This window comes from Ochlerotatus camptorhynchus, unplaced genomic scaffold (genome assembly GCF_037179485.1).
Source record: "Ochlerotatus camptorhynchus isolate MF236.1 unplaced genomic scaffold, CSIRO-AGI_Acam_v1.1 ptg000361l, whole genome shotgun sequence".
NCBI classification, from domain to species: Eukaryota; Metazoa; Arthropoda; class Insecta; order Diptera; family Culicidae; genus Ochlerotatus; species Ochlerotatus camptorhynchus.
The window spans coordinates 2,678,364-2,690,885 of NW_027040849.1; the positions used below are offsets into that span (position 1 = coordinate 2,678,364).

Sequence of the window (12,522 nt, forward strand, 5' to 3'; positions counted from 1 at the left end):
AGGAGGATAAACGAGATGTCAGCAATTACCGTGGCATAACCTCCTTGTGTGCATGTTCAAAGGTATTTGAAATCATCGTGAACGACGTTCTTTTTGCCCGCTCTAAACATTACATTTCGGTTGATCAGCATGGATTCTATCCAAAAAGGTCGGTTGCTACAAACCTTGCTGAATTTACCTCTCTGTGCATTCAAGCAGTCGATTCTGGGAAGCAGGTGGACGCTGCACAGCAAAAAAATAATTTTGATATCACATCAAAGTGGATGCACTACAATCATGTCGAAAATTTCATGTAATTTTTATGACCACATAAATAAACAAATGCAGTAAAAGCAGCGTAATGTTAGTTCATGCATTGTATTAATGATAATTTTGTCCTTTTTAGCAAGTAATATTACACCATATTTTCGACATGATTGTAGTGCATCCACTTTGACGTGATATCAAAATTATTTTTTTGCTGTGTGTCTACATGGACCTGAAGGCTGCTTTCGATCGGGTTGATCATAACATCCTTCTGAAGAAGCTGGAGAAGATTGGTGTAACGTCTGCTTCAGTGGATTGGTTCAGGTCGTACCTAACCAACAGATCCTTGTGTGTAAAAATCGGTTCAAGTCAATCGGAGATGTTCGTTAATCAATCTGGCGTACCACAAGGGAGCAACCTGGGACCACTGTTCACAGCAAAAAAATAATTTTGATATCACGTCAAAGTGGATGCACTACAATCATGTCGAAAATATGGTGTAATATTACTTGCTAAAAAGGACAAAATTATCATTAATACAATGCATGAACTAACATTACGCTGCTTTTACTGCATTTGTTTATTTATGTGGTCATAAAAATTACATGAAATTTTCGACATGATTGTAGTGCATCCACTTTGATGTGATATCAAAATTATTTTTTTGCTGTGTTGTTCTCCTTGTTTATCAACGATGTGTCACTGATTCTGCCACCGGGAGTGCGACTTTTCTATGCTGATGATGCTAAAGTCTACGTCATTGTAAACAGCTGTAGACTGTCTCGAACTGCAGAATATCTTGAATTCCTTCGAAAACTGGTGCACAAGGAACTGTATGACTCTCAGCATCGAGAAATGTCAGGTAATCACGTTCAGTAGAAAGTTCAAGCCAATCGTATATCCATATTCGTTATCCGGGCAACCTCTAGCGCGGGTACAACGTATTCGAGACTTGGGAGTTAGTCTCGATCAAGAACTCACTTTCCGGTTCCACTATGATGACATCATCTCTAGAGCAAACAGGCAGCTTGGATTCATTATGAAAATTGCTAGTGGATTTCGTGATGCTTTCTGTTTGAGGTCATTGTATTATGCTCTAGTACGGTCAATTCTGGAATTTGGAGCAATCGTTTGGTGTCCTTATCACGATAGTTGGATTACACGAATCGAATCTGTACAGAGGAAGTTTGTACGTTATGCTTTCAGGAACCTTCCATGGCGTCATCCTCAGCATCTGACACCATACCAGGATCGTTGTCAACTACTCGGAATAGAAACGCTGAAAAATAGACGTCAAGTTGCTCAAGCGATGTTCGTCGTTAAAATCCTCAGGAATGACATTGATTCACCATCCTTACTAGCAAGAATGAATATCTACGCCCCCGAACGTTTACTACGACGACGAAATTTCCTACAGTTTGAACCCCGCAATACCCTTTATGGACAGCATGATCCGGTTAGATTTATGTCAGCTACCTTTGATGAAGTTTTTCATTTATTCGACTTCAACGTACCGGTGTCCACGCTGCAACGACGGTTTACTGACCATTTTCGTAATACTTGACTAAATTTGTGTAATTTTATTTATGTATATTTGTATGAACCCTACATTATGTTATTCATTAAGACAAAAAAGTGTCAGATGAATTATATCAAATAATAATAATATAATAACATCTCTATTCAACCGTTCGCTGCATGGCAGGATGTTCCCAGTGGCTTGGAAATCAGCTTCTATCATTCCAATCTACAAATCCGGCAACTGTAATCGAGTCACGAACTATTGAGGTGTTTCTGTCTTGTGTTGCTTGAGCAAAATTTTCGAAAAACTGGTGCATAACGTTCTGTATAACGCCGTATCTTCATTAATCTCCGGCAGCCGACATGGTTTCATGAAACAACGCTCCACGACTACAAATCTGATGTGTTACGTCAACACCTTGTCTCGCGAAGTTGAACATGGACAACAAGTTGATTCGATTTATATAGATTTCACCAAGGCCTTCGACACTGTACCACATATCTTGGTCATAGACAAAATGGTACACATGGGGTTTCCGGAATGGATAACGCAGTGGTTGTTCTCGTATCTGTCGGACAGAACCGGTTGTGTTGTAGTGAATGCGGCACAATCCCAGCCGTTCAACATCACGTCCGGTGTACCCCAAGGAAGCGTTCTTGGGCCGCTGATCTTCAATATCTTCGTAAATGACGTGTGTATGCTGCTCTCTTTTTTTAACCTTTTTTTTGCCGACGACTTGAAGATTTATCGTGTCATCACTTCTTCAGAAGACCGCATGGCGTTGCAAGAGGACATAAACGTTATGCTCGTTTGGTGTAGCGATAATGGAATGCACGTGAACAGGGACAAATGCAAAGTTATTTCGTTTACGCGACGCACCAGGCCCATTGTCCATCAATTTACAATGGAATCCGTCATACTGGATCGAGTTCTATCGATTTGTGATCTGGGCGTTACTATTGACTCAAAATTGAAGTTTAACGAACACGTAGCTATTAAAAGCGCCAAAGCATTTTCTGCACTCGGATTTATTCGTCGACATGCTTCAGATTTTACTGATGTGTTCGCCATCAAAACGTTATATTGTTCGTTAGTGCGAAGTATCCTGGAGTATGCTGCTCCTGTATGGACACCATTCTACGCGACGCAGCAATTGAGCGTGTGCAGAGGAAATTCATACGATTCGCTCTACGCCAGCTTCCCTGGAATGACCCAGTAAATCTTCCTTCTTACCCCGACCGATGCCGAATGATCAACTTAGAAAGTCTGTCATCGAGGCGAATTAAAATGCAGCGTATGTTCGTGTTTGATGTCATCACAGGAGGTATTGACTGTCCTGCACTTCTTGAGCAGATACCGATCAACATTCCTCCACGTCGCTTCCGAAGTTCACCTCTACTGGCAATTCCGTACCACAGGACGAACTATGGGCATCACAATCCACTTGATTCGTGTCTCCGGGCTTTTAATGAAGTTGACGACAAATTCGATGTTAACATGTCCAAAACTGTATTTTCACATTAGGATTAGTAATTAAGTCTAGAAAATAGTATTAAGTAGTTCAGTCTGTGCGACTTAGTCGAAGGCGGTGATCGTAAATAAATAAATAAATAAATATTCCTTAACGTTTTCTGAAGTTTTAATGAGGTTTCTGGAGTTTTCATAAAGTTCTCTGGACTGCTGTGAAGATCACATGTTTTTTTCTAAAAATTCGGGAACTTTCTGAAGCTTCCTACTGTATTCTTGAAATAAGAACGAAATAAATTATGTTGCTCTTAGATTTTCAACAAAGTTCACGAGTTTTTTCTTAAATTATTGAAAATCCCGGCGCCGAAATTTCCTGCATTTTTTCTGAAGTGAATGGAACTGCTCTGAAGTTCTCTGTGCATCATATTCCTTGATGTTCTCTAAACTATCTATGTTCATCTCGGAATTTGCTTGAAATTAATGGAACTGTCTAGACGCTCTCTGATCTTCACTGAAGTTCCTGCAATTTTTTTTCAAGTTCTCGAAACTGCCATGCAAATCGCGGAGCGTGTTTTGTTTCAAACAACTGGAACACCTCTTCAAAGTTCAAGCAAATTTAAATATTTTTAGCTGTCCTTAGTTTCTCTTTCCTGATGTTCTCAGAACTTCCTTGAAGTTTTCTTAATTCTTCTGATGTTCTTAGAACGGTCCTGAATTGAATGAAACTATCCTGAACAATTTTAAACTTGTCCGAAGATCTTCGAACTTCTGTGAAATGTTCAAAAATATTACTGATGTTTGCTTAAGCTCTCTGGAGTTCTCTGAACATTCCTGGAATCCCCAGAACTTTTCAAGGGTTCTCGAAACTTTCCAGAAGTTAATGGATATGTCTTGAATTTATTGAGACGCTCTTCCTTACTGATGTGGACTTCATAATGTCTTTGAAACTTCCCTGAAATCATTGGAACCACTCTTGAGATCTCCGAAAATCCCATAAGATCTCTAGACCTAGGTTCTCTGAACTACTTGGAACTTCTTTAAAGATTCAACAATATTTCTCTTTCTCTCTCTACTTCTCTGAAGTTCTCTTGGCTTCCAATCATTCTCAGGATATCTCCGAAGTTCTTAAAACTACTTCAAAGTTCCTGCAGTTTTGCTGAAGCTAATAAAACCGCCTTGAAGTTTATGAAGCTTCAATGAACTTCCCAGAATGTTCCAAAAGTTTTCGGATCTTCCCTTTTGTTCCCACAATTTTTTTTTTATAAAACTTCCCTAAAATTCTCGGCATTTCCTTTCATTACTCAGAATTTTTTGAAAGTTTCTAAAAAAATTATGAAGCTAATGGGACTACCTAGAGATCTAATCTTTTTGTTTTTCTTATGCATGATGAACCAGAGCGAACGGAACCCATTTTTGTTTTTCAGTGAATGTAAATTACATTCAATGGAAAACAATAACAAGATATGTCCACTCTAGTTCGTGATGCATAAGAGATACAGATTTACAGATCAATTTGTAAAGAAGAAGAAGCACACTTCCTATTAATCCGCGAAAAACACTTCTATTACGTAGCAAATCTGACAAAATCGGTTGCTACTGGGCCACCGGGCTCCTTGCATCACTATAAACCATTACGTCTGACAATCGTTCAAGCCTGACGGCATGAAGCTATTCAAATGTAATGGATCCTGTTGTCAAAAAAAATATCACTGTTCATCTAAAACTTATGCAGGCGCGTGATCAGATAGACAAGGTTTATCTGGAAGTGCATATTATAGTTCAAAATCAAATCAGTAGATGTCGTCAGACAGCAAGTTCCTAATATTGTGTGGGCACTATCTTTTATTTTTACAGTAACACTGACTGATCAGCAATTTATTTCCTCAAATTTGTGCTAATGCTTTCTGTACAATTTTGCAGAAAGCCAAACTTCTCTAATCTTTAAATAACGATCATGTAGAACCAGAAATGGAACAAAGCGTTCGATGATTTTATTAAACAGCAGGGAGGACATATATCATGTATTGCCAAAAACGGGAATGGCACTGTACAAACATCCACACTGGATGACAGTTACATAAGATGACTACAGTTAACCACTTAAACATCTAAGGATAAGGGTTGTCACTGGTCACCATAGCCGGTCGAACTCCAGACGAATCTAGAACCGCACTACCGTTTATACTGGGAACAATACTCTGATGAGACAACGATACCTCACCTTCAAGCTCCTAACCTGATCCTATCCATTGACAATGTGCCCCTCTAACCTCGGGTAAGTCGTGAGTATTCGACCCAACTCCTACTAGACATAGAATTAAGTAAATTTCGTTACAAACAATGAACAATTCACTATCGGCTCCGTAAAGCTAACACGGTTGAGCCTTCCAAATAAACAAACTAGATGAAAAAACTACAAGGGACAGCCATATGGGATTGTACGTAATGGTGACGAAGGACTACGTGGTCTTATATCGTAAATGTTATTTGTTAACTGCAGCAGGAGCTTGTGTTTTGTATTTTCGAACTTTTCAGTCTCGGAGCATTTAATTTTACATGACATGTTGGTTTACGTCTCATCCTTTAAGTCAAAAATGGATTCCGTCACGTGTAAGATTAGGTATTTCTAAGTGTGTGGCATTGATGGCCCACACCGACTCACAAAGGGCAACTGATTCCGATCAATAGCGGTGCGGCTTCTTCATCCTTCTATGGATGCTCATGTGGGCTGCAGCTTTCGTTGTGTACTGGAGAACGATGTTCAACGCCACGCGCCGAAAGCACTGCTACTACCGCTGCTACTGATGCTGACTACCGGACACCACCACACACGGAGATTGGAACTGAATCCGATCAGCGGTTGAGGCCAGCCTTGATAGCTAGCTGCTGGCAGGAAGCCTTTCGTTGTGTACTGGAGAACACCACCACTCACTCAATCAATCGGTGATAATTTTAATTATCATAGCAACAGTTGCACATTCGTGCAATTTTCAATAGTGACATTTCGAAGAATGATAAAGTCTTAAATTCAACAGATGCGTAGAAATATTTTTAATCGATTGGTGATAAAATTGTTGAAATTGGTCCAGGGGCAGTTATTAACGTTCAAAATCTTTCATAATTTTGTTGCATGTTCCATTTTCGGTTTTCACAAAGTGTACCCCCATATACAAATCACAGACGTAGTCCTACGTCAAAAAAAACTTCATCACCATCGTCTTTGAAAAATAAAATTTGAGCTAGCTAGCGGTATATCCTGTATATATAACATAATATAAGATAATATTCCTAAATATGGGCGTGACAAATAAAAATAGGCTTCTGAAAAAGCTGATAAGCATACGACTAACCGCGACTGCCTTCGACTAAAGAATTGCCATCGTTCAGTTTGGTTGGATGCAGTGGACAGCGATTTAGGTTATTCTGTAGTTGTTGGTTCATTTTCGGTAGAAGTTTCACTTGACGATGCTGAAGTTGTTGTATCTTCTTGTGTCGTGGATTCAGGTTGTTTCGTAGTTATTGGTTCAGTTTCGGTAGGAGTATCACTTGATGAAGCTGGAGTTGTCGTATCTTTTTGGGTCGTGGTTTCAGGCTCATCCGTAGTTGTTGTTTCAGTTTCGGTAGAAGTTTCACTTGACGATGCTGAAGTTGTCGTAACTTCAGGAGTCGTGGATTCAGGCTCATCCGTAGTTATTGTTTCAGTTTCGGTAGAAGTTACACTTGACGATGCTGAAGTTGTCGTAACTTCAGGAGTCGTGGATTCAGGCTCATCCGTAGTTATTGGTTCAGTTTCGGTAGAAGTTTCACTTGACGATGCTGAAGTTGTCGTAACTTCAGGGGTCGTGGATTCAGGCTCATTCGTAGATATTGGTTCAGTTTCGGTAGGAGTTTCACTTGATGAAGCTGGAGTTGTCGTAACTTCAGGGGTCGTGGATTCAGGCTCATCCGTAGTTATTGGTTCAGTTTCGGTAGGAGTATCACTTGACGAAGCGGAGGTTGTCGTAACTTCAGGGGTCGTGGATTCAGGCTCATCCGTAGTTATTGGTTCAGTTTCGGTAGGAGTATCACTTGATGAAGCCGAAGTTGTCGTAACTTCAGGGGTCGTGGATTCAGGCTCATCCGTAGTTGTTGGTTCAGTTGAAACTGTTGTGCCAACAGTTGTAGTTGTTTGCGGCTGACAGTTTGCGTGATCTGGAATATCACACACATTGGCACTTGGATTGAAGTGTAAGCCCGGTGGACAATTCAGCTCCCACTGTTTACCAAACACACATAAATAGAACTTGTTGCAATCTTCTTTGTGGGGTGAAAATGCTCCAGAGACACAACCTGGTTCCTCCACAGTTGAACTGCAGCCAACGTTCTCCGGCCAGTCACAGTAATTTCCAGCACCGTTCCACTGGAGACCGGCGGGGCAGTCCTGTTCTACTGCTTTACCCCACACACAAGTAAGAAATTTTCCACAATTTGTCGGATGCAATAAGTACACGGTCTGCGAGTATGTTTTCTGATCAGGACATCTCTGACCGACTCCAAAGACTCCAACGATACAAGCGATCAAAATTAAGGAGATTCTGAACATGATGAAAACTGTTGCAGGACTACTTCGTAAATAGATCTTCCGAGCACTACTGAAGATGATTTTAATGTTATTACCTTTATATTGGGGCAGGTGCCTATCGTCCGTTTAATTTCAAGCATCTCTCAGAGTGCTGCAAAGCTTGATAAGCAATTTGAATCATTTCTAGATAACAATTTTACTATGTGTATACACTTAAAGTGAAGTTAATCAAGTAATTCTCTAGTCTTAAAACTGCATGAACAGCTACAAGGTAGGCCCATTCCCGATATGAGTAAGTAGCGTGAAGTGGTGTTGTAAAGATAAGAGCTGTTTTCATAGAAGTTTCACTGTAAACCCGCCCTGGACACACACATGTTCTTCAAACAAGAAACTTCCGCTGACAGCGAGATTTGTGCATTAATGAATGACTATCGGGCAGGATCAGTAATTTGCATTTCAGATCTCTATTAGCTTGACTTCTAGTTGTAAAGCCAAAGTATTGATATCGAAAAAAAAATATCACTCGAGCAGCACCCAAGTGGAGAAAAAAATTAGAACAGCAAAAATAAACGTGACGTTCGTTCACAAGCACAGCCTGCTATTCATTAGTTATTAATTGCTTTCTAAGAGCAACCGTACCAATGAGTAAATAAGGCACATTTACCAACCTCTACCATAACGCTACTTGCGTACCGGAGGTTGCTATTCAGGTGGGGGAAATAGCAATCCGCACCTTGGGAAGTAGTGAGTTCATAAATTTAGCAACCCGGTAGCAACGCATCAGACGATTGCTATTTTGAATAAACGTCAAAAGTTTGTTTTGCCGGTGTGGAAAACGGTAACTTAAATTATGACTCTGATAGCAACGACCGGTGTGGAGAGGAGTGATCAAGCCAAAATGGAAACGCTGTGCGTAAGTAAAATAGTGCCGCAAATGGCAACGACTGGTACGGTTGCTCTAAGCCGATAACTTTCTGATATGATCAATCGACTGATTTCAAGGCTTTACTGCTTCTTGCACTATAGTAGCCTGGATTTGTTGCCCTATTCTTGGCGCCAAGTACACCAATGTAGCTTGCTGAGCAGCTGATGGAGTATGTCAAAATAATATTATTTTCCTACGTTCAACTCTAAAGTGGTATTGTTGCTGCACACTGCCCACTAAAGTGGTATTGTTGCTGCACACTTAGATTTTTTGCCAAGATGGACACCGCCGAACAGCTCGGCATTTTATGTTGCTGGAATCCAGCAAAATAAAATGGCGAGCTGCTCGGTGGTGCCCATCTCGGTAAAAAAAATCCAAGTGTGTGTAACATAGAAAATTTCACATACACACTAAATATTAATTTCAAAACACTGTCAGTCTTGCTTAAAGAATGGAGTTTACCTTGTTTTGAAGCTTTAAAACTAATGAATTAAAATGCCCGACTTTTACCGAACAGTTCAGTTGTTGAAAGTTCGGTAAAAATTACCGGAGACGGTAATCTTTTCTACACAGCAAAAAAATAATTTTGATATCACATCAAAGTGGATGCACTACAATCATGTCGAAAATTTCATGTAATTTTTATGACCACATGAATAAACAAATGCAGTAAAAGCAGCGTAATGTCAGTTCATGCATTGTATTAATGATAATTTTGTACTTTTTAGCAAGTAATATTACACCATATATTCGACATGATTGTAGTGCATCCACTTTGACGTGATATCAAAATTATTTTTTGCTGTGTAAGTGTGTAAGTACAGATAGAAAGTTTATCCACAAATCATTGTGGTGAAAGATTAAAACGAGATGACTTCAGGGAACTTCGTAATAGTTCTGGAAACTTCGTAGAAGTTCAGGGTGTTGTATTTGGATCACCCTGTTAGTTTAAGTGTTTTATGAACCACCCTATGAGTTTCATCAATACAGGGTGGCCAGACCTACCGATTTATTGGTAGTCCTATCGATTTTCGGGATGCCTACCGATTCACAGACGAAAGGTTAAAAACTACCGATGTTTCACTTTTCCTACCGAGAATCGCAGATTTTTAGTAATCTTGAAAAATTTTCAATACCTATACACAGCAAAAAAAATGTAATATCGATCAACGTAATTCAAGCTGATGTATGAAATAATGATTTAATAGCAAAAAGCAGATACAATATTACATCAATGGATGTAATTTTGTTTGCAAAATCGATGTACATCGTACAATGTGATATTACACAACCGATGGATTGACCTGGTTGCAGCAGTTTCAATGTAATATTCAACAACTTTTTTGCTGTGTATGTTACCATTACTGATTTACATACTGATTTCGACACGTTTAAAGTAGAAATACTCAGAGGGAGAGAGGGCGGAAAGAATGTTTTGAGTCAAATGAACTGTCAAAATCTGAGCCAATCGAACATTACCATTAGATTTTTTCCGAGGATTTCTTATTTTTACTAGATTAAAGTTGAGAGTATTGTAATCGAACAGAAATTCAATCACCTTTATGTTTCGTGTGCTTCTCAAGTTTGTTAATTAATGGCACCAAGAAATGTGTAAAATATTGCGATGCAATCAATTATTATTTTTTACGTAAATCGAATCAAAAATAAAAGTCAGGTTAAACGCTAGCTTCTAGCAACGGTTGCAAGATAATTTAGGTACAAATCCCTGCTGCCGAATTGTATTTTGCTTTCTCCGCCCATCTCTCCCTCACAGTATTTCTTGTTTATAGCAGAGGAACTGACGGACAGTATATTGTTCTGGAGCAGACTCCCCCCCTCATCACAAAGGTTTCAAGTATCGGGAAAGCCTTCTTACACACTTAGTTTTTTTTTCTACCGAGTTCGGCTGTGCAAATCTCGGCAAAAAAAGTTGCACTGAGATCTCAGCAAAAGTGGCATTTGATTGCTGAGTCTCGGATAATGCTTAGCTGAATTTCAGCAAACAAATTTGCACAGCCGAGCTCGGTAGAAAAAAACTAAGGCTGTGAACCATTTGCCGAGTTAAATTTAACTCGTGGTTAAAAGTGACATTTCGAAAGTTATTCTTGATGTTCGAAAATCCCTGTGCTGTCGATTGACAAGTTTTCGAGAAGAACTCAGCCACGGTTGTCAACATTTAACTTCTTGTCTGTCAGAAATAACCACGCTCGGATAGCAGGGTTAATCGATATCTTTCCATCTTTCAAATTTTAACCAAAATTTATGATAATCCACCAAATGGTTCAGAGTCTAAAACGCTGTCCAGACTGGAGAGTTATAACAACAATCAATACGAAACTAACGATTTTAAATTGGCTCACCACTTTAGTAGCCTATTGGTCCCAAGCAAACGATTAACGTACCCTATTCTAGTTGAAATTCTATTACTACACTATGTTTGTTTTGATTCGCTATGAAAGTTTGACAGATAACATCAGGGGTGTGTGGATTCATGCAGAACATGCAGGGGTGAGTGAAATAGCTTGGGACTGCTTGGGACCGTTGTTCTGGTTCTGAGTGAGCCAAAAATAATAATGATTTTCTTCGGGACCCAGTGGTCTTAGAGTTACCTCTATGCTATAAGTATGTAAGACTGCCTACCGATAACTACCGATAAAGGTTTGAGAAGCTACCGATAGTGAAAAAAATAATCTGGCCACCCCATCTCAGCTGTCAATAAATCAGTGCATGCTAGAGTAACAACACCACACCACGTTGTATTGTAATAGTACGTTCAGACTACAGACACAGACAAACAGACATAACTCTTAGAAGAAAATTCTTCAAAAAATATCGTCAAGCGTATTTTCCATGCGCACTAGCACCATCTATCATCCACATTCCCAAGCAATGTTTTGCAACCGGAGCATCCCTCATGCATGCAATTTTTTCACTAATTGCTTTTCCCTCGTTCTGTCAACGCGTCAGCTGTATTGAATAAAAACAAAACAAATGGAAGTCAGTGATGTCGGCTCTACGAAATTTTCGAATTGATTGAATTCTGCAGAAATACGAATCCGTAGGAAAAAAATTCAGAAGCTAAGACTTTTTTTAGGGATTTGTTTTGTTTGCTTAGTGTGCTTTTTCTTTTGCTGAAAACAAGTTTTTAAACTAGGTAATGCATCACTTATTAGTGACCTTTCTACCACTGCTCATCATTTCAATGTGTACACAGAAGAAAAAATTAATATGTTTCATTCAATGATATTCATGGTGAAGTATTGAACATCAGTAGCTGGTAAAAATTGATAGAATGTTACAGTCATTAACATGATTTGTTCTCGAATTCTGTGTACATCGTACAACGTAATATTAGGAACGGATGACTAATGTGCAGCAGTTTTGATACAATAATCAACATCTTTTTTTTCAGTATTCACTCGGCTGTCGACAAAAGCAGGCCACTCTCGATGTGTGCCACGCGATCGTCTGTTTTCTCGGCAGCAACCATTGTGTGGTCCTCCTCATTGTTCTTCATCAGCAGTTCTTTAGGTCGATGCGTCGTCGATTTTGGAAAGCAACCGTTTCGTGATGAGCGTGTGAGTGCTGCCCACGTTTTGCGTCCATTGCTGCAATGGAAGCGCTCTGCCCCCCGATGGCGTAATTGCCATATAAGGAAACCACTGGAAGCGGCTCCAGTTCTGATGGAGGAGGTTTTTTGGATAGCGGAAGATAAAGTGTTTATTGTGTTGTACCTTTTGACTATAGTTTTAAGATGTATTGTCTAGTCACCAAGAATCTTCGGCTCTGTAAAGTTAATTC

At 39.5% G+C, this 12,522-nt stretch overlaps 1 protein-coding gene across 1 annotated transcript; it reads right to left on the reverse strand.

Moving 5' to 3' along the window:
• Positions 1-6,481: 6,481 nt before the first annotated feature.
• On the reverse strand, positions 6,482-7,852 carry LOC135709629 (proteoglycan 4-like). The gene has a single exon (XM_065232013.1). It carries the CDS (start codon positions 7,815-7,817, stop codon positions 6,654-6,656), a length of 1,164 nt encoding a protein of 387 aa, XP_065088085.1. The 5' UTR covers positions 7,818-7,852; the 3' UTR covers positions 6,482-6,653.
• Positions 7,853-12,522: the final 4,670 nt, after the last annotated feature.